Consider the following 22,398-nt stretch of genomic DNA (forward strand, 5'->3'; position numbering starts at 1 on the left):
AATATTCCAATTTTATTTCAATTATATCATTGACTAATCATTTTAGAATATAGGCCATGTGGTTTAGATCTTCCATTAAGGTACTACATGAACACATCATCAATCAATGGAGACCTGTGTATGATCATTTGCCTTGTTTATGATAATTTACGTTGCTCCCCTTTGATGACTTATATATTTACATTTTCCTTGAGCAATTCTAACAATCCTATTTTTATAGTCATAAAAACACACTAAATTAAAATTCTTTGAATAGAAGAACAGATTATTATTAGTGATAAAAATAGTTTGGATACTTCTTTTCTAGCCTGGTGGGATCATTGAATATCAATATAACTTCAATAAAGAAACTAACATGACCAGTCAAATTGCTATGAATATATAGTGAGGCACAAAATGGTTATTTACGTCCAAAAATAATCGCCTCAAATCCATGCTTTTTGAGTGTACTAGTACTAGCCTTAGAAAATTCCGACGAATTATTTGCCATGGGAAACATAGTTGTTTTCAGCGATTTCAATTTTTTGGACTGAAAAAATATGACTAATCGCTGCAATCACCTAATTTCATTAGAAACTTCAATGAAAGCCAGTTCTATAGCATAAGACAACTTTCAGCATAAAATTATAATAAGAATTACCAAATCGATGAAAGAGGGGAAGTGAGTTCCTTGATTCATAATATTAGAGCACAACCACCAATATTGATAATCAATATTTAATACATATGCATGTACACGACTAACCATATATCATCACTACCTTTAAATTAAGATGTCCATTTGAACTAGAGATATCAATAATCTAATGTCGACATAGTCGATTTGACAACCTTTTTAGGGGTGTCAAAACTGTAAAATAGCTCCAGTACATGATATCCTCAATCAAATTGAAGCACATTTGCCTCCAATAAGGATTTATATAAAGGATACTAGCTACCACTGAAAAGAAAATAATGTAAGATACTGAGAAGCTTGCAAAAAAGACTGTAGGATCTACCTCATACCATTTCCTCTCGCTTGCTTTTGGATTTAACTTTTCTGCTATGGTACTACAACCATTCTCCAATGGTGGTCCGCAAAGAAATGGATTTCCTTCATAGCTGCTCTTCTCAAAAGTTCCAAATTGATTTTTCATATCAGGAACTTTACCAGATAAATTATTGTATGCAACGTTGAATATTCCCATAAAATTCAAATCAATCAATGTCGAGGGAATTTCTCCACTCAAACTATTGTGAGAAAGGTCCAAGCTTTCTATCCACGCCAAACTGGAAAACCTCTCCGGAATCGAACCTGTCAATTGATTGTGAGACAAGTTTAGTGAATGAATTGAAGATAATTGTTCTAGTTCCACTGGGATTCCACCTGTTAGTTTGTTGCATGACAAATCTAATCCGGACATGTAATCAAGGATGCCGCCCTTGTAGGAGCTAGACCTATACTTCGTTACAAACTCAACCTCAACTAGAATATCCAATGGCATATCTATATAGAAATAATTCGAATCATGTGATCTCACTAGAAGACCTGCATATGATGAAGTTTCTCCCACGTAAAATTGCCAAAAATTAACATAACTTTTGGAAAAGGCAAGATCAGTAGCATTTATCTTCCCAAAGGTAATATTGTGAAAACAATGCGGTATTGTCCCAGAAAAGGAGTTCCTTGAAAGATCCATTATGCCTATTTTCTTTAGCAAACATACTTGGTTTGGAATCATACCACTAAAATTGTTGCCTCCCAACAAAAGTATTCTTAAATCAGAAAATGTACTGATTTCAACAGGAAGGGTGCCGGAAAGGTTGTTTTCTCTAACGTCCAATATCAAAAGAGAAGATGAGTTAAAAAGAGCTTTTGGTATAGATCCTGTAAGCTTGTTCCCTTGCAAAAGTATAATAGACTGTGCATTGAAGCAAGAAGGTAAAGGTCCCGAAAGTGAGTTATGAGAAAGATCTATTAAAAATGTTGAATCTATTCCACATGGAATGTGACCCTCAAAAAAATTATTACTCATGACAAGAACTCCCTCAGGCTCTGTTATGTTTCTTATCCAACTGGGAATTGTACCAGACATGTTGTTGTTTCCAATATCAAACAGATACATGCGTCCAAGAGTTGATAATATGCTAGACAGAGTACCTGTGAACTGATTGTTGTTCAATTGAAGAACTGATAAGCTTGACAACTTGAAATGCTTTGAGAAGATTTCACCCTGAAAGCTATTACTGTTTAAATTCAAAATAATCAAGTTGGTACATTTGGAAACCAATTCAGTTGGCACCTTCCCCGAGAATCTATTAAAAGACAAATCCAATAATTCCAAATAACTCATGTCACCAATTGAGGATGGAAGATCACCTTCAAAATGATTTTGGGAAATATTTAGACCATATAAATATGGCATTATCTTTCCAATATTTTCTTTAAGTCGCCCACCTAAGTGATTTCCTGAGACATCCATCCAAGAAATATAAATATGGTGCTCTGGTTGTAAATAAAATTGACCCTCAAAAGAATTATTTCTAAGATTTAGCAGTTGTAGCCTTGTATTGTTTTCCAGCAACCAAAAGGGGAAGCTTCCTTTCAACTTGTTGTGAGAGAAATCAACTTCTTCCAATCTATGCTGATCAAAGAGAAACTTGGGGATATTTCCAGTTAGCTTGTTCAGATTACAATTTTGCAATACTAGGGTCGTTAACTGAAATAATGGGATCCAACCCACTGGATTTTCAGTTTCAATCACAAGTTTGTTGTTGTCATTCATAAATCGAACCACCTTAAGCTTGGAATGATTAGCAAATAAGCTGAATGAGAACAGACCCTCAAAAAGATTATGACTAAGATCAATATACTCAATAGCTGTGGGATTCAAGCTGGCTACTAGAGATGAAGACAAGTTTCCAATGAAACGGTTACTAGATATATCCAACACTCGTAGTGATGATATATTGTTTATGCATCGAGGTAGGATACCTTCAAAGTCATTGCGAGAAATGTCAAACTCTTCAAGTTTCTTCATTCTGCACAAATCTGTCATAAGAAATAAAATTAGTAGGAGGTGCAAATTGGCTAGTTCCCTCACTTTTTTTAACAAATCAATTTGTATTTTTGTGTATTTATATATATATATATATATATATAATAAAAAATGAATGGTTAATTGCTACGTTTTCCCGTGGGAACCACTAAAAATAGCTAAATCATGCAACAATTAGCACCTATCTTTAACTTCTTGATCTCACATTTGATCCTAATGAATTAATTGAAGATGGGTGATTAATTTGTTTTTTTGTACTCACCTTGAGTAGGGAAATCTCCATTGAAATAATTGTTGGATAACGATATAGCCTTCGCTGAAGATAATGCCTCAATATATGGAGAAATACTCCCATTCAAGCGATTTCCACCCATATCTAAAATCTCCAGCCTACTTAAATTTGCCAAATCTACCAAGGGATGTGAAGACAGAAAATGTGAAAAAAAAAAAAAAAAAAAAAAAGCTATTTCTTAATTGAAGTATCTAAAAAAACTTAAGTTAATTAAATGCACATATATACCTTTGATAGAAAGAGGCCCTTCCATGTAGTTGTCACTTAGGTCCAAAGACTTGAGGGCTGGGAGGGCGCCCAAAACTCTTAAAATTTGATTCCCGAATTTATTCCAACTTAAATCTAAATGCTTTAACTTGCTCAGTTTAGACAAACCATGGAATTCTGAAGAAAAAATATATATCAATTGTTAAATTCAATAAGACAATAATATCGTTCTAGTTCTACTGCATGGGTTCCTTTTTTCACTAAGATTATATTAATTTTAATTAGCTTGTTTCACAAGAATTAGCACAATAATCATAAAAACAAAACATCTATTAAGTAGATAACAATATTTAAACTTGATGTGATGTTTTGAATAGATCAACCATTAGTAGGACACCCTTGTCCTTTTGTGAAGTTTTGTACGGATGATATTGGAATGTGGGAATATGTGCAAAGTGTGGTAATTCTAATATATATGATAAATATTCAAGCTTGAATATTGGCCGCGCCTCTTTCTTATTTATGATGTTAATATCAAGTTTGTTGGTAGAAGTTACTAGAAAAATTAATGATTTGTCAATATCAAGAACCTGATTTGAACCAAATTAAAATTATTTGATTCTCATAATAACCAAGATATGTACATTATCATCTCATTTCACCCAATCCCTCATTCTCCTCCTGATGTTCTCTATTTCTTTAATTTTTTCCTCTATCACAATGTAACCACGAAAAGGATAATAAGATTGTTGAGGATACTTTGCCTTAATCTAAGGCTTGCCATCTATGTCACATAACTAACCCTAATTCTAGGATATTCTTTTGTATATACTCAATATTGATGACTATTGATATGTAATTATTTCATACAAATTGTAATTCAATATAAATGGAAAATACTCACCACTTTACAACTCTGGTAGTTTCATCAAACCTTCTCAAAGATAATCAAAATCAAAATAAATGCTAATATTAATATTGGTATATAATTTTGATAATTAAGATTAATTCAACTTGGCATAAGATTTCTTCATGATATTCTTGACCAAAAAAATGCTATTTCTTAATTGATGAAGCATCTTAAAAAACTCAAGTTAATTAAATCCACATATATACCTTTGATAGAAAGAGGCCCTTCCATGTAGTTGTGACTTAGGTCCAAAGACTTGAGGGCTGGGAGCTGGGTGCCCAAAACTCTTAAAATTTGATTCCCGAAATAATTCCAACTTAAATCTAAGTGCTTTAGCTTGCTCAGTTTAGACAAACCATGGAATTCTGAAGAAAAAATATATATCAATTGTTAAATTCAATAACACAATGATATCATTTTAGTTCTACTGCATGGGTTCCTTATTTCACTAAGATTAATTTTAATTAGTTTGTTTCACAAGAATTAGCACAGTTGATAATCATAAAAAAAAAAACGTCTATTAAGTCGCGCGCTAACAATATTTATGGGTAATATTGGAATGTGGGTATATATGCAGAGCGATCATCTATTGTGGTAATTCTAATATATATGATGAATATTCAAGCTCAAATATTGGCCTCTTTCTTATTTATATTGTCAATATCAAGATATTATGATTTTCAGAATTTGGTGAGTTTTTACCTTATTAAAGATATTTGATTTTCATAATAATCAAGATATGTACATTATCTCATTCTTGTAATTTTCCTATAAATAAAGCCCTATAGTTGTGTTCAGTTTATTTAGAACACATATATATACCAAATTAAAGATTTGATTTTCAGATCTTCTCTATTTCTATTTTTATTTTGTTTTAATTTCTTTCAGCAGATTGCGATATTTTGTTGTGAGTTCAAAGGCTGTCAAAAATAGTCTTACCTAAAAAGTGAAAAACTCTATATATACTCCAAACTCTGCTGCCAGTACTTATATCACTACTAAAAACATGAAAGATAGTTGTAATTGAAAATTTTGAAATTCCGAAAGGTAGTCTACCTCATCAAGTAGTCATGATTAATTACCTTTGGGTGTTAAGCCTTCCGTGAGAAAGTTCCAACTTAAATCCAACCTCTCCAAGTTTTCAAACACCGATAATTCTATACAAAATAAAACATAGAAAATAAAACAGGATGTAATATGGGAATTGACTGCAAATTCTATAAATTAATAAAACATATCAACATGCGTGCCTTGGGCAGGTAAAGGTCCTCTCATCCCAAGTCTAGCAAGATTCAGATTCCTAAGGGACGATGATTTGACTGCAGTACTCAACGACGATATGGCGCTCCAGCCGAAATTAGTCCAACTAATGTCTAATGTCTCCAGGTTGTCTAACCTTGACAAGCTTTTAGAACCTGTACTTGTACATGATATTTCATAAAATGAAAAAGTAAATATGCAGTCATCGGTAGTACTTAAAAGAAAAGTAGTATTTCACAATTTGAACTTTAGTTTTGGGCAAAGCTTCGTAACTTTAGTTTTGGGCAAAGCTTCGTAATCCGAAGTATTCACGTAAACGGATTTGGTAAAATATCTTAAGCAGAAATAAGAAATGATGGATTAAAATCTGATTTAAGTTATTGCTCAAACTTGAAGGACTCGGGTGGGAGAGAGATGGAAATATAAAGTGAGCCCTACATCGTAATTTATTGCTGCCCAATGTATACGGATACTAATAAATGGCATAGGACCTATTTGATGTCTTTCTTTCTTTCACTTGAGGTCTTCAAATACGACTTTAGAGATCTTTTTTACAGAGAAAAATGATTTGAACAGCCTTAAGATGTTCAAAGTCTGCATATTTTCTTTTTTAAAATACAAAGTGAGCAAATTTAGATCTCAAAATAAACATATAAAACTTGCATACTCTAAAATTATATCTACTATTACGTATAAAAGATCGTTGTATATTAAAAAAAGAAAGTCAAAAGAATAATCAGAAATCTATATACAAAAAAGATTGCATACAAGAATACCTGCAGCTGTTGTCCAATTTCCCAAATGATAATTACGCGCTAGAACCAATGCGGTAAGGGATGAAAGTTGAGTTAGGGATGGTAAAATGCTATCTTCAAAGAAATTATAACCGAGGTTCAATACCTCCAACCTTCTCAATACAGCTAACCTTTCAAAACCTGAAAGAAGATTATTGGGAGTGTATTGTAGGAAAGAAAGCAAAGAGAAAAAGATGGCTGTGAGGACTGGACACAAGAAAAATGCACCAAATATGGGACCTATATAGGATCACAAAAATCTCTTCCTTGTTCTTCCTTATTTGACGCATGGCCTTTTGCTCACCTTGTTTATTTTTTCTTTTTAATTTCATTGTATCAAAATTAAGAATTTGTATACCACATGGTTATTTTATGGTCATTTCTACCACTTACGGACACAACCCTCATATATATATATATATATATTATTCAATTTGTTGGTAGAGAAATTAGGATGTATGCATGGGGTGGGTTTTGTTGTAGCGTGAAAGTTGAAGCAGCATACACAAATTAAAACCAAACCTTCATTAGCTATGCAACCACCAATTTCATTGCAGGACATATCAAGACTTGTTAGCTTCTTGAAAGGCTGAAATAGGGAAACATTTAGCAACCAAATATTCTCCTCGCGAATTGTGGCTTTTGAATAGAAGAAACCATTTGTTTCAAGAAAGTACTGTTGCTTCATATCATGGAGCGAGAGTTCAATGACATGACCCGTGGTGGAGTTGCATGAGACTCGCTCCCAACCACAGCAGTCACTACTCATTTGATCTGCATCTTCAATCCAGGACGGAAGACGATGGCCAATGTGATAATGGGATTTTAGAAACGCCTTCAGTCGTAACAAACCAATTCTCTCTTCCTCCAAGCAACCTTTGTGCTCATGGATTTGCACAAAAATTACTAACGCCCACATCAAACACTTCACCAATGACCACGGCCTCCTGACTGGAAAACATTGCCGCACACTTAGATTCATAATTTCTTGTTAATTAATCAGCTTGTTTTTCGTTGGGCATAAAATACTCACTCTTATTTTCTCTATTTTTCTATTGATATATATAATAATTCGTTGGGAAGACTTTTAAAAAGGAAAAATATCTCATATAGTGAGAGCATTAAAGTCTAAACCGCGTGAAAGACTTCATATTTCCACGTTGACTTGGACTAATATATACACCCATGAGAGCATTAACTTGGTCTAGATAGTGAGAGCATTAACTAGACCGCGTGAAAGACTTTATATTTCCACATTGACTTGGACTAATATATACACCCAGTAGAGCATTAAATTGATCTAGATAGTGAGAGAATTAATATCTAAACTGCGTGAAAGAGTGAGAGCATTAACATCTAGACCGCGTGAAAGACTTTATATTTCCACATTGACTTGGACTAACATATACACCCACATCTTAGTCCAAAATGCCTCAATATCCACATTTAATTCACATGGACTGTCGATTTCAGTTTAGAACATTTAGAAGTCAGGTTCATTTTATGTCAAATTAGCTTATACAGTCCCGATGTTGATAATTAAAAAAAAAAACGCTAATGGTTAATTTTTGTAGTGGAGAGGTTCATAAAACAATAAATAAATAAATTATGCAATGGTCATCAAAATAATTATGAGCACACTATAAGCAAATGAAAGAATACAATACAACTAGTTTTAAGGATATATTTGCTTCGTTGAACACTTAAGGACATTGGTAGCACAGACCAGCGTTTCTTCTGGCAATGTCAACCATTCGCGAAGTAACTTAAATAAGTAGAATTGTTTAATGGTGTTAGCGACCAGTGAGATCATGTTAGGACCTAGAAATCAAGGTGGGTACCAGTCTTTGAAGACGAGGAACAACTTGCAGAAGTGCCATATGAGTTCCCAGATGCACCGTCAATTGGGGCTTGATTCAGACATTCTAAAACTAAGAACCTCCGCTTTTGCAGCTTTATCGAGAATGTTGTTGCGTCAAGAATCACAGGGACCTGACCACAAGTTTGAACCAACAAGGTATATAAGGGTAAATAACAATATCCAAAAGATAACCAGCAGACAGGAAATTATGCTGTATTTTTTTCAGGAAAATAATTTTCTGATTGGGCTGGTTGTTTTATCAATCATTACGAGAAAACAAAAAATTAAGTACCTAAAACAAGAAAGTTCAAGAACATAAGCAACAATGATGGACAAATATAGTCTATTCAGTTCAAGAGATTTGATCAAGCATACCACAGTAGAAATCAATGACGACCTATATTAATATATATATATATATACTAGTTAAGAAATCAATGGCTATTTTCTTGCGATGCCAGGAATTGCCAAGCATCCTAAGCAAGGTTTATTTTCTTCCTACACTTGGAATTATCTAGTTATGTGTCGATGGGTTTGGATGTGCTTGGTGATCCCAAGTAAGTTTATTTTCTTGCAATGAGCGTAATTTCCAAGCAATGTATCATTCAGATTGGCATTGCTCGGTGATCCCAAGCAAGGACTAAATTCTTGGGCAATGTATCAGTTAGACTGTGCAATGCATGAATGTCCAAGTGAAAATGTTGCTACATTTTTTATATGGGAAAATATAATCTTTAAAACGCATATTAATTAGAAATAATCATTAAGATTGAGAATAATAGAGAAAAATAATAATTGTTAATATGATAATTAACTAAATAATGTGAAAGTGTTTTAGAGCTTTGTAAATTATAAAAAATAATGATTAAATCGGTAGTAGTAAAGATAGCAAACCAAGGATAGATATGTTAATCCAAACATAGTTTCTGAACAAGTCAAGTCTAGAGGCATATATACACCCATTGTAAAGTGTAGTGTTTGTTACCTACGGGCATTTATTTGTTTTACACATGATCAGGCTATTAAGAAGATAGTTATTTTGTTTTATAGAAATAGAATTTGTTTTGTTCATAAAATTGATCTTCCCAACTCATGTATAGTTTTCTTTTGCTGCAAGGCTCATGCCTATGTCTACATTGTTTGTATATATGAAGATCATTTTGAAAGTTGAATGTTTTGAACTAAATTAATGAAAATATAAAATAAAAAGAAACATTAAAGAATGGTAGTTTGACATTCTTTACTACAGTAACCCTTAAGATTGGACCACAATTTTGTAGTTGTTAATGGACAGAAAAATTATTAGATGGTCTTACTTCTAAAAACTCATACCATATGGTTTTATTCCTAAAAACAATCGCACATGAACTTAATCCTAAGAGTGTCATAGCACAAGGGGATGACCAAATTTACCTAAAATTTGCCGAAAAGAAATTTCAGCGTTAAAACTGTAATTTACAAGATACAAGAAAATTTAATTAAGGAAAAATAGACAGAAAGAAAAACATGAAAATAAAAAAAAGCACTAATCATCTAAATGAAAACCTTGGCAATTTTGCCTGCCAAATAAAAAATATTTTAGAACCTCATGGACAAAATGTAGCCCATCAAACACAAACCTCAAAGACAAATGGGTGCTTCTACCAATCAAACAGATTAGAACCTCAAGGACAGAGGTATTTTTGCTTACCAAACACAAATCTGAAGGACAAAAGATAACTTTTGCATCAAACACAAACTACTAACAAACCTCAAGGATAAAAGGGTAATTTTGCATCAAACACACTATTAACAAATAAAAGGACAAAAAGGTAATTTTTCCATGATACAAAATCCATTATTCACGTGTGGATAGATGCTTTTATACATAGAGTAGATATATGACAACTAAGACAATGCTATAGGCTACTGCGATAGATATAACTAGACATGCATTTGATTCAGAGATCACAAAGCTCAAGAGGCTGAACACATAGGATTGCAGGTAAGTGTGCGTGAGAATCAAATTAATAGTAGAAGAATTTGATGCAAGTAGTGCTACCACCTATATAAATATTTGGAAGAAACGTGTCTTCGTGGAACCTGTGTATTAACGTGCGCTACTTTGTGTACATTCAAAAGACCGACCATGTCTTGATAACCAGTGAGGAGGTTTGCCAATTCCTTGTCCTCGTCTGTAAGAAGCACGCTCTTCATAAAAAAAAAAAAAAAAAATTGACATGTAACTAATTATAATAGTTTAAAAGAATTCATGAAAGCTGCCATCCAACCTGGGATTGCTCTGACAGACAGCAAAGTGTCTGCCATGTGCTGCCATCATTTAGAGACTGATGGCAAAAGAAGGGAAGGTGGAAATGTCACAACAGCAACTGCATTAGAAGACCGGATCATGCTTCTCAGAGATCTGATAAAAGAAAGCATATGCCATTCCTGTAATGGCATCATGTTAACAGAAGTATACTGATGCTCAGCAATTTAAATTCCAAATCAAAATAAGTCGAAAAGAACAGACTTGAAAAGTGACCACGATTTTCTAGGGGATAACAATTTAAATTCCAAATCAAAATTGACATGTAACTAATTATAATAGTTTAAAAGAATTCATGAAAGCTGCCATACAACCTGGGATTGCTCTGACAGACAGCAAAGTGTCTGCCATGTGCTGCCATCGTTTAGAGACTGATGGCAAAAGAAGGGAAGGTGGAAATGTCACAACAGCAACTGCATTAGAAGACCGGATCATGCTTCTCAGAGATCTGATAAAAGAGCATATGCCATTCCTGTAATGGCATCATGTTAACAGAAGTATACTGATACTCAGCAATTTAAATTCCAAATCAAAATAAGTCGAAAAGAACAGACTTGAAAAGTGACCACAATTTTCTAGGGGATAACAAAACGTGTTTATCAAGTTTAGCAATACAATAGAGACGTCTAGCAAATGAAATATAAGAGAATTTTAAAGTAGAGCTTACCGGCAAAATATAACTACCACATTGGAATATTCGCATTGTGGAGCACAAAATGACTGAATGGCAATACGACCAGCGGAGGCGATGCTGCCATCATTTCTTGAATGCCATGCAAAGGTAGAAATTCCATGTGAGAATTGAGGTTGAGGATTAAAAAGTCAATGCAAATTAGTAGGAGCCACTCAAGTTATAGGTTTTAAAAAACTATTTTTATGTCAAACCATGGGTTTTTGTCAAAGAAACTAAATTTCAGACCGACAAAAAACAAAAAAATGTGGGATCTTTAATATATTCATTAAATAGCTCAAAGACAGATGAACATAACCTGACAACCAAAATACATAAAAGAAAACATAAGTTTTATTTGGCAGCAAGGTTAAATGATTTTTGAAGTCATAGGAGCTATAAACATGGTTGTGAGAGCAAATGTTCATATACAACCTATTATATAACATCAAGAATGCCGCTATCTATCACAGGATACAAGAGGTTCATACCACCGAACAAGATCTGAGCTCAGAATCCACAACGAAATTGTGCCAATGGTGTCAAATGTCACAATCATTTCAGAATCTGCATTCTAAAACAAATACCACTCTTTAATTTAGAACGCACAAGAACAATTTTCATATAGAAGTCCTGTCTAGCTATAGAAACTTATGGCGTGAAAATTTCTATTAACAAACTTCGTTTCAAGGTACTCAACCCCACCCCTAATATTGAAGTCCTCCTGTCTAGATATATCGATATATAAGATGCCAAAAGTTCTATCACTAGACTTTGTCTGAATTGTTTCAGGGTATTTGGTCAGGCTACCATTTTCAATTGAGAGAGAGAGAGAGAGGGTGTGTATTTTGCCCGCAAAGAGGAGAATTCTAATCAAAATTAGCGCAAGAAGCCAAACTAGTGTGATGGATCTGGAAAACCAAACTTAAAAGTAGAATTCTGATGATGAAAGTACATGGCAGTACCTAGGAAATTGAGTGAAAAATATAGCACAACAGTCATGAAGAGCAACAAGATCTGAATTATGTAGAATGCTGACACAATATATATGCTGACCACTTAGAAAGTGCCTTTCTAGAGGCTTCCGCAGGTCAAAGTCATTGCAGTACTGATGCTTACCATCTGCATGACAATAAGCTAATGAGATCTTACACACTGAGAAGCTTGTAAACTTGTTCCAAGTACTAATTAACAACAAGATTCATTCATAATGGACTGATTCACTTGTGATGCCCCCACCACCAACAATTTTTTTTTTATATAGGTAAAAAAAATTGTTTTTCGTTAGGCTGTTTATGCTGAGGAATATTGATAGCGAACTAACATTGCAACAATTAAAACTTCCTGCCTGGGAGGTAGATATATTTTTATACCGGAACGGCTAAATATAAGCAGTAGTAGCACATTTGAAGTATAAATAAAATAAAATAAAAGGAATTGTTATTGACAAGCTTACCTCTTGTATTATCAGCAGTCTACTGATGTTCACCAAAGTACTTCTTATATTGCCAAGCAATCCTCAAACCCTCCTGCAAGTTGTGCAAACACAGAAATCAAGATTTTTTGGTCACCCAAGTCAGAAACACATAAGTAAACAAATGAATTAAATGGAAGAAGCAGAGCACCTGCTCAGGATCATCATCACGAGACTTATCTTTATCAACTTTGCATGACCTTGGACTAGGCAAAGTGCCCAGAAATCCTTTCGGGTCTTTGGATGGACTGGCATGCAGAAGGGGTTGCTTGTGAACAATTCCTTGAGACATAAAGTTCCTCAACAAAAGCATGTGATGAGGTGCTTCTGCATCTTTCATCACCATGACTAGGCTTCCCAAAGCAAACCCACCACCTAAAATCTCTACAAATAAGACAATAAATCAAAAAACTCCTGAGATGCAGACTGCACAAGTAATTGTTAAAGCCATGATGATATCATTGTGTACAATACTTTGATCCTGACAAAGTTGATAAATGTAGAGAATTACTGTCGAGGTCTGGTATTCCAGATGAGATAAAGACCGTGCCATTGGGACCATACTTGAGCCCGGGCATATTAGACATGGGTACAGCTGTGAGGTTGCGAGAGAAGCTGCTTGTTCGAGACTTGCTTGTAGCGCTTGTAGCCATGACTACATTAAAACTCTCTACAACATTTGAATGTGCAAAATTAGAACAGAAGTAATTCAACAGCAAAGCTCACTGATAGCTATTGTTTTCATTAGAGTAGCCATCTCCGGATTTCCAACAATACAAGTATAGACTCCAACGTTAAAGGGAGAAGCTTTGTAACATGTAAAACTCATTTATTCCAAAAAAATATGTTCCTCCACAGAGACGTACATGAACTTCTCCAACATCTAAAATAAAAGAAAACCCCACAGAGTCTCAGATAATGCAACATTATCTCAAAATACTATTAAAAAGTAAAGTAACTAATTTCCTAAATAAAATCCTTCAATAGTCTCTGACAACCTTTGGCACTTATTTAAAATCACCTTGTCACCAAAGTGACTGCACTCAGAACAGAGGCCACTACTATGACCTGAGGCAGGGTCAGAGGCCATTATTGTTACCCGTGGCAGGGTCGAAAGCCACTATTGTTACCCGTGGTAAGGTCGGAAACCATTATTACCCGTGGCAGGGCCAAAGGCCACTATTATAGCCTATGGCAGTGTCCGTAACCAAACCACAACAGAATCTTATGCCTCAGGGCTTGCCTATGCAATATCATATCATAACAGAATACTGACCAGGTAAACATCATATAATCATATAAATTTTCAGACTTCATATTCGCATTTTATGCAATAGAGAAACAGAGAGTACAAAAAATTGTTCATGTCTACACCAGTCGTTATAAAACTTCACAATTAAATTTTTAGATACAAAGACTAGTTCAGAAAATAACCGAGGTTGTTTTCATAACAAAATATGCAAGTTCTTCACAAAATTAACTTCAATCAGTTTTAGGCAAGATCTAGCATAGGAGCACCGCTTACTTAACTTTGCAATATGCTATCTAAGCTTTGAACTTGAACAGAACCAATATCACAACCCAATCCAAAAAAATATCACAAACATTAATAACTCATACTAGTACAAGAACAACCTAACAAAATTCCATAACCCGAATGATAGCTCAATAAGAGCCAAAATCCACTCCTTTAACCAATTACAATTAATCTCGGCACTCCAAACATCCACCCTAAATTTCCAACTACCAAAGACATGCACGACCAAGTTCTCTTTTTCATTTCAGCACAACCATAGAAAATGACCCAACAGAATCATTCTCCCTGTATTGGGTACCCTTGTGACCAACCTCAACTTAACAGTAACAAAACCAACAGCACATTCAACTCCACTACCCTCCAAGAATAGTCTATTTTAGGGGTGAGATGAGATAGAAATAATTTTAGATAAAAATTAAAAGTTAAATAGAATATTTTTTTAATATTATTATTGCTTTTAACTTGAAATATTTGAATTGTTTATTATATTTTATGTAAGAATTTTAAAAAGTTGTAACCATAAGAAGAGATATAACGAAACATTCTCCCTATCTATCCAAATGGGCCATTAATTAACAAACCCCAAATTAACCGCATTTGAAATGACAAGTACACGGTAAAGGGGATATGTTACGTACTTCCTGTTCGCAGAATCACCAGAAGAAGATTTATGTTGCAAGTTACAGAAACACAGCAGATTAATGCAAATCACCTCACAACCACTCCATGCAAGAGACACACACTCAAACAATCAAGAATTCATCATATTTTCTCAGTAGAGATTTTCGAGCAATCCCTAAGCTCCAAAAGTTCCTTCGGAAATGAGTACAAGAATTCAGATAAGCATTCCTTAAAGAAAAGCAGTGTTTTATACTGCCATTTCCGTTCTAACAGAATAACAACTAACTACTAACTGCAGAAGAGAAGAACACGACGTCGCTTTACGTGTACTCAGCCTCGACTTGATGCCTTCCCACTACGCACCGTTTTATTAATGCCATACGCACCGTATTGAAGCCACGAATTACTTCCTCCTTATTCTCGATACGCATCGTTTAATGCTTGGCCGTTAATTTCGTTATTTTCACTTCAGCCTTCAACCAGAACACCCCTTACATTCTCCCCCCCTTAAGGGACTTGCCCACAAGGCCTTCAACCAGAACACCCCTTCATAGTATAGTGCCCACCAAATGAGGATAGAGCTGTTGCAGTTTCCACAAAGTTTCCCAAGAATCATCTTCAGCAGTAGCCCCCACACAACGAACCAACACTTTCGTAACAGCATGATTGCCCTGCTGTTGTAACCTTCTCTCAAGAATTTGCTGAGGCTCAGGCTGTAATTGACCACAAGAATCCGTAGGAGGTAAGGTAGGCAAGGGAACAATGTGCTGGCCAAGTTTCTTTTTAAGGCATGAGACATGAAAAACTAGGTGAATTTTGGAAGTGTCAGGTAAATTCAACTTATATGCCACTGTCCCAAGTTTCTGCAGAATCTGGAAAGGGCCATAAAAACGTGGGGCTAACTTCATATTGTGCCTCATAGCTACTGACTTTTGACGATAAGGCTGGAGTCTCAAAAATACCCAATCCCCAACTTCAAAGGATCTGTCACTTCTTTTCCTGTCAGCAAAACACTTCATTCTCTGTTGAGCTTTGAAGATGTTATCTCTTAACAAGGACAGCACTTCCTCTCTGGACCTTAATTGCTTATCCACAGCATCATTGGAAGAAGTACCTGGCACATAAGCCAGCAGGTGAAGAGGAGGGTAACCATAAAGAGCCTCGAAAGGAGTAATGTTAGTGGTCGAATGGATAGTGGTGTTATAACACCATTCAGCCATTGGCAGCCATGAATTCCATTCCTTAGGCTTGTGACTGCAATAACACCTTAGATAGCCCTCTACACATTTGTTCAAGGCTTCTGTCTGACCATCTGATTGTGGATGGTAAGCTGAACTGAAATCCAAAGAAACTCCCTGCAACTGAAATAAATGCCTCCAAAATGCACTTGTAAAAACTGTGTCTCTATCTGAAACAATGGAACGAGGAAGGCCATGTAATTTAAAGACACCAGTGAAAAAAACTTGAGCCACCTTAGCTGCAGTATAAGGGTGTGAGAGAGAAAAGAAATGAGCAAATTTGGTTAATCGATCAATAACAGAAAAAATGACAGAAACTCCATTAGAAAGTGGCAATCCTTCAATGAAGTCCATGGAGATGTCCAACCATGGCGAATCTGGTATAGGCAAGGGCTGCAACAACCCAGGAGACAAGACATTCTCATTCTTACTGACTTGGCAAACATCACATTCTTTGACCAATCTCCTGATATCTTTCCTCATACCTTCCCACCAAAAGTCCCTTCTAGCACGATGCAATGTCTTGTGATAGCCTACATGGCCAGCCTGTGGGTTGTTATGAACATACTCAAGGATTTTGGATTGAATGGAAGATGCATGAACAACCACCATTTTCCCTTTCCTCAGCAATAACCCTTGCTGCATGGAAAAGTGTTTAGGACCCGGTTCTCCCATCTGCAATTTAGTAACAATATCATATATCCTTGGGCACAAGGGATAGCTTCCTTTTAGCTCATCAATCCACAAAGGAGTGGGAAAGGAGATCACTGCCAAAACAGCTTGTTCTTCCTCATCCTTTCTTGAGAGGGCATCAGCCACCAAATTCTCTTTCCCTTTTTTATAATCCACAGAAAAATCATAACCTATGAGTTTTGAAACCCATTTATGTTGAGCTTCAGTCCCAATCTTCTGTTCCACTAAGAACTTGAGTGCTTGTTGATCAGTCTTAATCTTAAAAGCATGGCCAAGAAGATAAGGTCTCCATTTCTGCACTGCAGAAACTAAAGCCAGCAATTCTTTTTCATATGTCGACAGAAACAATGCCTTCCCTTTCAAAGCTTTGCTATAAAATGCTATAGGTTGAGCCTCTTGCATTAAAACTGCACCAAGACCCACACCAGATGCATCACACTCAATGGTGAATGGTTTATTGAAATCTGGCAATCTCAACACAGGAGGACTACTCACAGCTGCTTTTAACAGATCAAAGGCAACAGCAGCTTGTTCATTCCAACAAAATGAATTTTTCTTCAACAATTCTGTGAGAGGGGCAGCTATCGAACCATAGCCTTTAATGAACTTCCTATAATATCCAGTCAACCCTAAAAACCCCCTTAATGACTTCAAGGTTTTAGGAATAGGCCATTCAACCATAGCTGCAGTTTTTGAAGAATCTGTCTGCACACCCTTCCCAGAAATAATATGCCCCAAGTACTCAATTTCAGGTACCCCAAACTTACACTTTGACCTTTTAGCATAAAGAGTATGTTGTCTTAGTATGCTCAAAACAGTGTGCACATGCTTCAAATGATCTTCAAGAGTTTTACTGTAAACAAGTATATCATCAAAAAAAACCAATACAAACCTTCTCAAAAAGGGTTTGAAAATGTGGTTCATCAACCCTTGAAAGGTGGCAGGTGCATTGGTAAGGCCAAATGGCATGACTAGGAATTCGTAATGGCCTTCATGGGTTCTAAAGGCTGTTTTTTCAATATCCCCATCCCTTACTCGAATCTGATGATATCCAGCTCTCAAATCCAGTTTAGAAAATATCTATGCCCCAAACAATTCATCCAGCAATTCATCTATAACAGGAATTGGAAACTTGTCTTTGATAGTATCCTGATTAAGAGCTCTATAATCAACACACATACGCCAAGTACCATCAGCTTTCTTAACCAACAAAACTGGAGAAGAAAATGGACTCTAGCTAGGTCTCACCACACCAGACTGCAGCAATTCATGAACTATCTTTTCTATTTCAGACTTCTGGTAATGAGGATACCTGTAAGGTCTAACAGAAACAGGTGAAGCCCCTTCCTTCAAGATAATTTGATGGTCAAATTCTCTTCTTGGTGGCAGTCCAACAGGTTCCTCAAAAACATCAGCAAACTCCTCAAGCAATGCAGACACTGGTCCTTCAACACACATCTTAGTAGGCTCGTGGTCAATAAGCATCAATTGCAACAACCAAGCCTGCTTATTAACAAAAGCAGACTTGAAGCCTTTGGCACCAACCATCATCTGAACACTAGCAGAATTCAAACCTTGCAGTTTAATGGCCTGACCATCCCACTTGAAACACATTGACATCTCTAAAAAATTCCAAGTAATCGAGCCCAAAGTCTTTAACCATTGGACCCCAAGTACTACATCGCACCCCCCTAAGGAAAGAACATGAAAGGGAACAGGAAACTTAGAACCCTGAATCTTAAAAACTTCCTGTCCACTACCTTGAGTTATGATTTTTTCACCATTAGCCACACAAACTTGCAAACAGGAATCTTGCTGAACCGTCAGCTTAGCTGCTTTAACCACAACAGGATCCAAGAAGTTGTGTGTGCTTCCTGAATCCACTAGAATTTCAACAACACAAGAACCAATAGATCCATGCAATCTCATAGCATTACCCCCAAGGCAACCCGAGATGGCATTAACAGAAATTTCCACAACATCAAGCTCTTCAGAAACTGGATCCTCAGAAGGAATAACCTCAGACTCCTCAACATCAAGTTGGTTTTCCATATCAGAATCAAGCTGAATGAAATAAACTTTCGGCTTCTTACACACATGGCTTGGATTCCATTTTTCCTCACAATGGAAACACAAACCTTTTTTCCTTTTTTCATCAATATGAGACGGATTTACCTTCTTGAAAGGCAACAAACTTTTGTGGTCCTTAGAAACTGAGTCAGTAAAGCCAGTGTTATTAATTGACCACTTATCAGCATAATGATTAGCAGGACGCCAAGATTTCCTAGAAGATAGGACATATTCTTCCTGTAATTTTGCCAAACCAAATGCAGCCCCCAGGTTTAATGGATTAAACATTTTAACAGGGATTCTAATGTCATCTTTTAATCCACTGATGAAACAGCTCATCTTGTGCCTCTCAGATAGGCCTCTCAACCTATTAGTCAAAGCCTCGAATTGAGAAGTGTACAAACTCACAGAAGAAGTTTGTCTTAACCTAGTGAGAGCCTCCATAGGGTCATCAAAGGAGGATGGCCCAAATCTGGTTTGTAAAGCTACCACCAAGGTCTCCCAAGAATTAAATTGGCCCGAGTCTATGCCATTTTGGTACCATACCAAAGCATCCCCCTCCATGTGGTGTGAAGCAACCATGAGCTTCTGATGGAATGGAACCATAAAACAGTCAAAGTATTGATTGGCCTTAAAGACCCAACCATCAGGTTCAGTTCCACTAAAACGTGGAAAATCTAATCTCACATTCCTCTGAACCCCAGCCCTTTCATCATGATTCCTGTTGTCATGATCTCTATCACGAGGTCCCTCCCTTTCTCTACGAGAAATTACATTCACAGTTTCAACCAAAGTTTTCAACACATCAGACATTTGATCTAACCTTTCTGCCAGGCCAGAAATGGCGATCTGATGATGATCCAACTGTTGCTGCACCATTTCTTGCTGTTGACCCTTCAATGCTCCCCTTGTCCCTTCTGCCATCAGTAAGGATCGACCGCTATGCTGATACCAATTGTTACGTACTTCCTGTTCGCAGAATCACCAGAAGAAGATTTATGTTGCAAGTTACAGAAACACAGCAGATTAATGCAAATCACCTCACAACCACTCCATGCAAGAGACACACACTCAAACAATCAAGAATTCATCATATTTTCTCAGTAGAGATTTTCGAGCAATCCCTAAGCTCCAAAAGTTCCTTCGGAAATGAGTACAAGAATTCAGATAAGCATTCCTTAAAGAAAAGCAGTGTTTTATACTGCCATTTCCGTTCTAACAGAATAACAACTAACTACTAACTGCAGAAGAGAAGAACACGACGTCGCTTTACGTGTACTCAGCCTCGACTTGATGCCTTCCCACTACGCACCGTTTTATTAATGCCATACGCACCGTATTGAAGCCACGAATTACTTCCTCCTTATTCTCGATACGCATCGTTTAATGCTTGGCCGTTAATTTCGTTATTTTCACTTCAGCCTTCAACCAGAACACCCCTTACAGGATACCTCACCAGGCTTGAAGCGGTGTTCGACTGGACTCGGCAATGGAAACTCACGAATTGAATGGTGCCGTGTTCCTAGACTTGTGGTGCTACAGCCTCCACTGGTTGCGGTGGCAGGCTTACCAAGGAGAGAGAGAGAGTTACTGAGAAAGAGAGCCGAAACTGTATGCACAAAGAGAGAGGGAGACAGAGACAGATTGACGAGGATTGAGAGACTTACAGGCGGTTTCGTACGAAGTCGTCAGTGGCGGAGGAGATGGGCGTCTTGGAGGGGTCACGCAGGCTCCGATGGCCTTCGCTGGTCACTGCGGTCAGCCTAATACCGAGACACTGTGAGACGCCGACAGAGAGTTAGAGCGCGAGAGAGAGAAATGGCTAAAGAGTGAACGAGATGGAGATGTAGTAACTAGCCGGTGTCGGAAACTGAGAGCGGCGTCGCTGGACGTTCCACAATGAGCGAAGGTGCAGAGTAGAGAAAGAGAAGGAGAGTGTCGGACTAGGGAAACAAAGGCTTGGTTGCGGCGGAGCTTTGTGGCGCACGGCGGTGCAGCGGAGCTTCACGATGTCGGTGATCGAACTGTAGATAGGGGCGCCGCATGAATCAACACGGACGGCGTGGAGCTGGGAACGGCGGCGAGCGGAAATCACAAAGAAGCGAGGGAAACAGGCACAGAGAGAGAGAGAGAGAGAGAGAGAGAGAGAGAGAGAGAGGCGTGGGGTGCCTGGCAGTCTGCGCTGGTGGAGAGAAAAGAGGGAGAGACGTTGGGCCGTGGCTGAGGAAGAGACTCGAGAGAGGGTTGAAGAGTGTAAGCCTCACATGACGTCGTCTTGGGTCTTCTTTTATTTATTTATTTTTTTATTTTTTTGTCTAGGCGGGCTGGGTTAAACATTTGGGTTTGGGCCATTACAGGTATCAAAATCTTATTTAAAAGTAACAACTCTGTATTAATTATATGATTTCAATTTTAACTAGGGATTGTAATATCATATGCCATATTATCAAGCAAAACAATAACTTCACAGGCTTTCATCGAACAAATTGTGCATGATTATCAGTTTTAATGTGAGATACAATTCAAGAATAACTAGTTAAGAAGTGAGAATAAGACAAACCTAACTAGCACACCATACACAATGCTCTTGAAAGCTACTAAAAAAGAATAATGAACAAAATGGCCTGCAATTATCCCTGAGTCGAACTATAGAAGCTACATCGAGCATACGTGACCTTTGCAATTTATCTTTCTTTTCCTCTTGTTTTGCAAAAATCCGATATGAGCCTTTCTTATTAATCAATTCTTTTTTACGTAAACAGTGAGTTGTTTGTATCTAATCAGAAGGTTCATCTATTAAACTTACAATTCCTTTTTAAAAAAAAAGAAAAAGAAAAAGAAAAAAACAAATAGACCATCTTATAATTTCATATAATTTAAGTTCAAGTTTAATCAAAAGAAGCTCCATGATTGATTGATATGTAGTTCAAGTAGTATGTCCGGTATGAGTGCCAAGTAAGGAGGGTGGAATCCAAGTAGGGAAGAGCATCCAATGCGATCAAGTCCTGCATGATAGGAAACTTTCTCTTTGGAAATATTGCTCTATTTTGGAAATAAATCCATTAGCTTTAATTTGCTTCATTTTGGAAAATTGAATAAAGGAATGACTATATTATTGCATGGGAGATATGAATAAAGTTATCAAGAAAATTATTATTCAAACTTGTTTGAAAGAGGTGGGTTCCTCATCAACCCAATTGTTCTTGCAATTTTAATTAAACATAGGTAAGGCACGTCGACTCGATCCCACATCCTTCCCAGTCGAACCACGCTTAACGCATTCTGTCACCAAATCTCATAATAATTTGGCATTAGAGCAGGTCATAGCAAATCCCCAAATCAAACGCCTAAAGCAGCAAATGGCATTTCGGTAGTATCATCGAAAGGCTCATGAAGAGGTTTGAAGAAACTAATGTGAAGGTGGA

General features: G+C 36.5%; 2 protein-coding genes and 1 pseudogene across 7 annotated transcripts; all 3 read right to left on the bottom strand.

Annotated features, from left to right (window-relative positions):
- Positions 1–648: 648 nt before the first annotated feature.
- LOC122315434 (receptor-like protein 13) lies at positions 649–7,701 on the bottom strand. 5 transcript variants are annotated; one of them, XM_043131317.1, is made up of 9 exons: positions 7,024–7,701; positions 6,484–6,642; positions 5,698–5,862; positions 5,530–5,604; positions 4,654–4,812; positions 3,559–3,714; positions 3,301–3,447; positions 2,975–3,031; positions 649–1,294 (listed from the first exon to the last, which is right to left on the bottom strand). In XM_043131317.1, the coding sequence occupies exons 1-9, from the start codon at positions 7,481–7,483 to the stop codon at positions 804–806; spliced, it is 1,869 nt and encodes a 622-aa protein (XP_042987251.1). In that variant the 5' UTR covers positions 7,484–7,701; the 3' UTR covers positions 649–803. The 5 variants fall into 5 exon arrangements, with proteins under 5 accessions (XP_042987251.1, XP_042987250.1, XP_042987247.1 ...); XM_043131316.1 differs by having other exon boundaries at positions 2,141–3,031; positions 7,024–7,591; XM_043131313.1 differs by having other exon boundaries at positions 649–3,031; positions 7,024–7,663.
- A 382-nt stretch (positions 7,702–8,083) lies between these two features.
- Positions 8,084–20,312, bottom strand: LOC122315436 (annotated as a pseudogene).
- LOC122315435 lies at positions 18,129–20,750 on the bottom strand. Of its 2 annotated transcripts, none has more exons than XM_043131319.1 (2): positions 20,641–20,750; positions 18,129–19,942 (listed from the first exon to the last, which is right to left on the bottom strand). In XM_043131319.1, exon 2 carries the CDS (start codon positions 19,895–19,897, stop codon positions 18,137–18,139), a length of 1,761 nt encoding a protein of 586 aa, XP_042987253.1. In that variant the 5' UTR covers positions 19,898–19,942; positions 20,641–20,750; the 3' UTR covers positions 18,129–18,136. The 2 variants fall into 2 exon arrangements, with proteins under 2 accessions (XP_042987253.1, XP_042987252.1); XM_043131318.1 differs by lacking the exon at positions 20,641–20,750 and adding an exon at positions 20,309–20,451.
- Between the last annotated feature and the right edge of the window lie 1,648 nt (positions 20,751–22,398).

Source organism: Carya illinoinensis, chromosome 7 (genome assembly GCF_018687715.1).
Source record: "Carya illinoinensis cultivar Pawnee chromosome 7, C.illinoinensisPawnee_v1, whole genome shotgun sequence".
Taxonomy (NCBI): domain Eukaryota; kingdom Viridiplantae; phylum Streptophyta; class Magnoliopsida; order Fagales; family Juglandaceae; genus Carya; species Carya illinoinensis.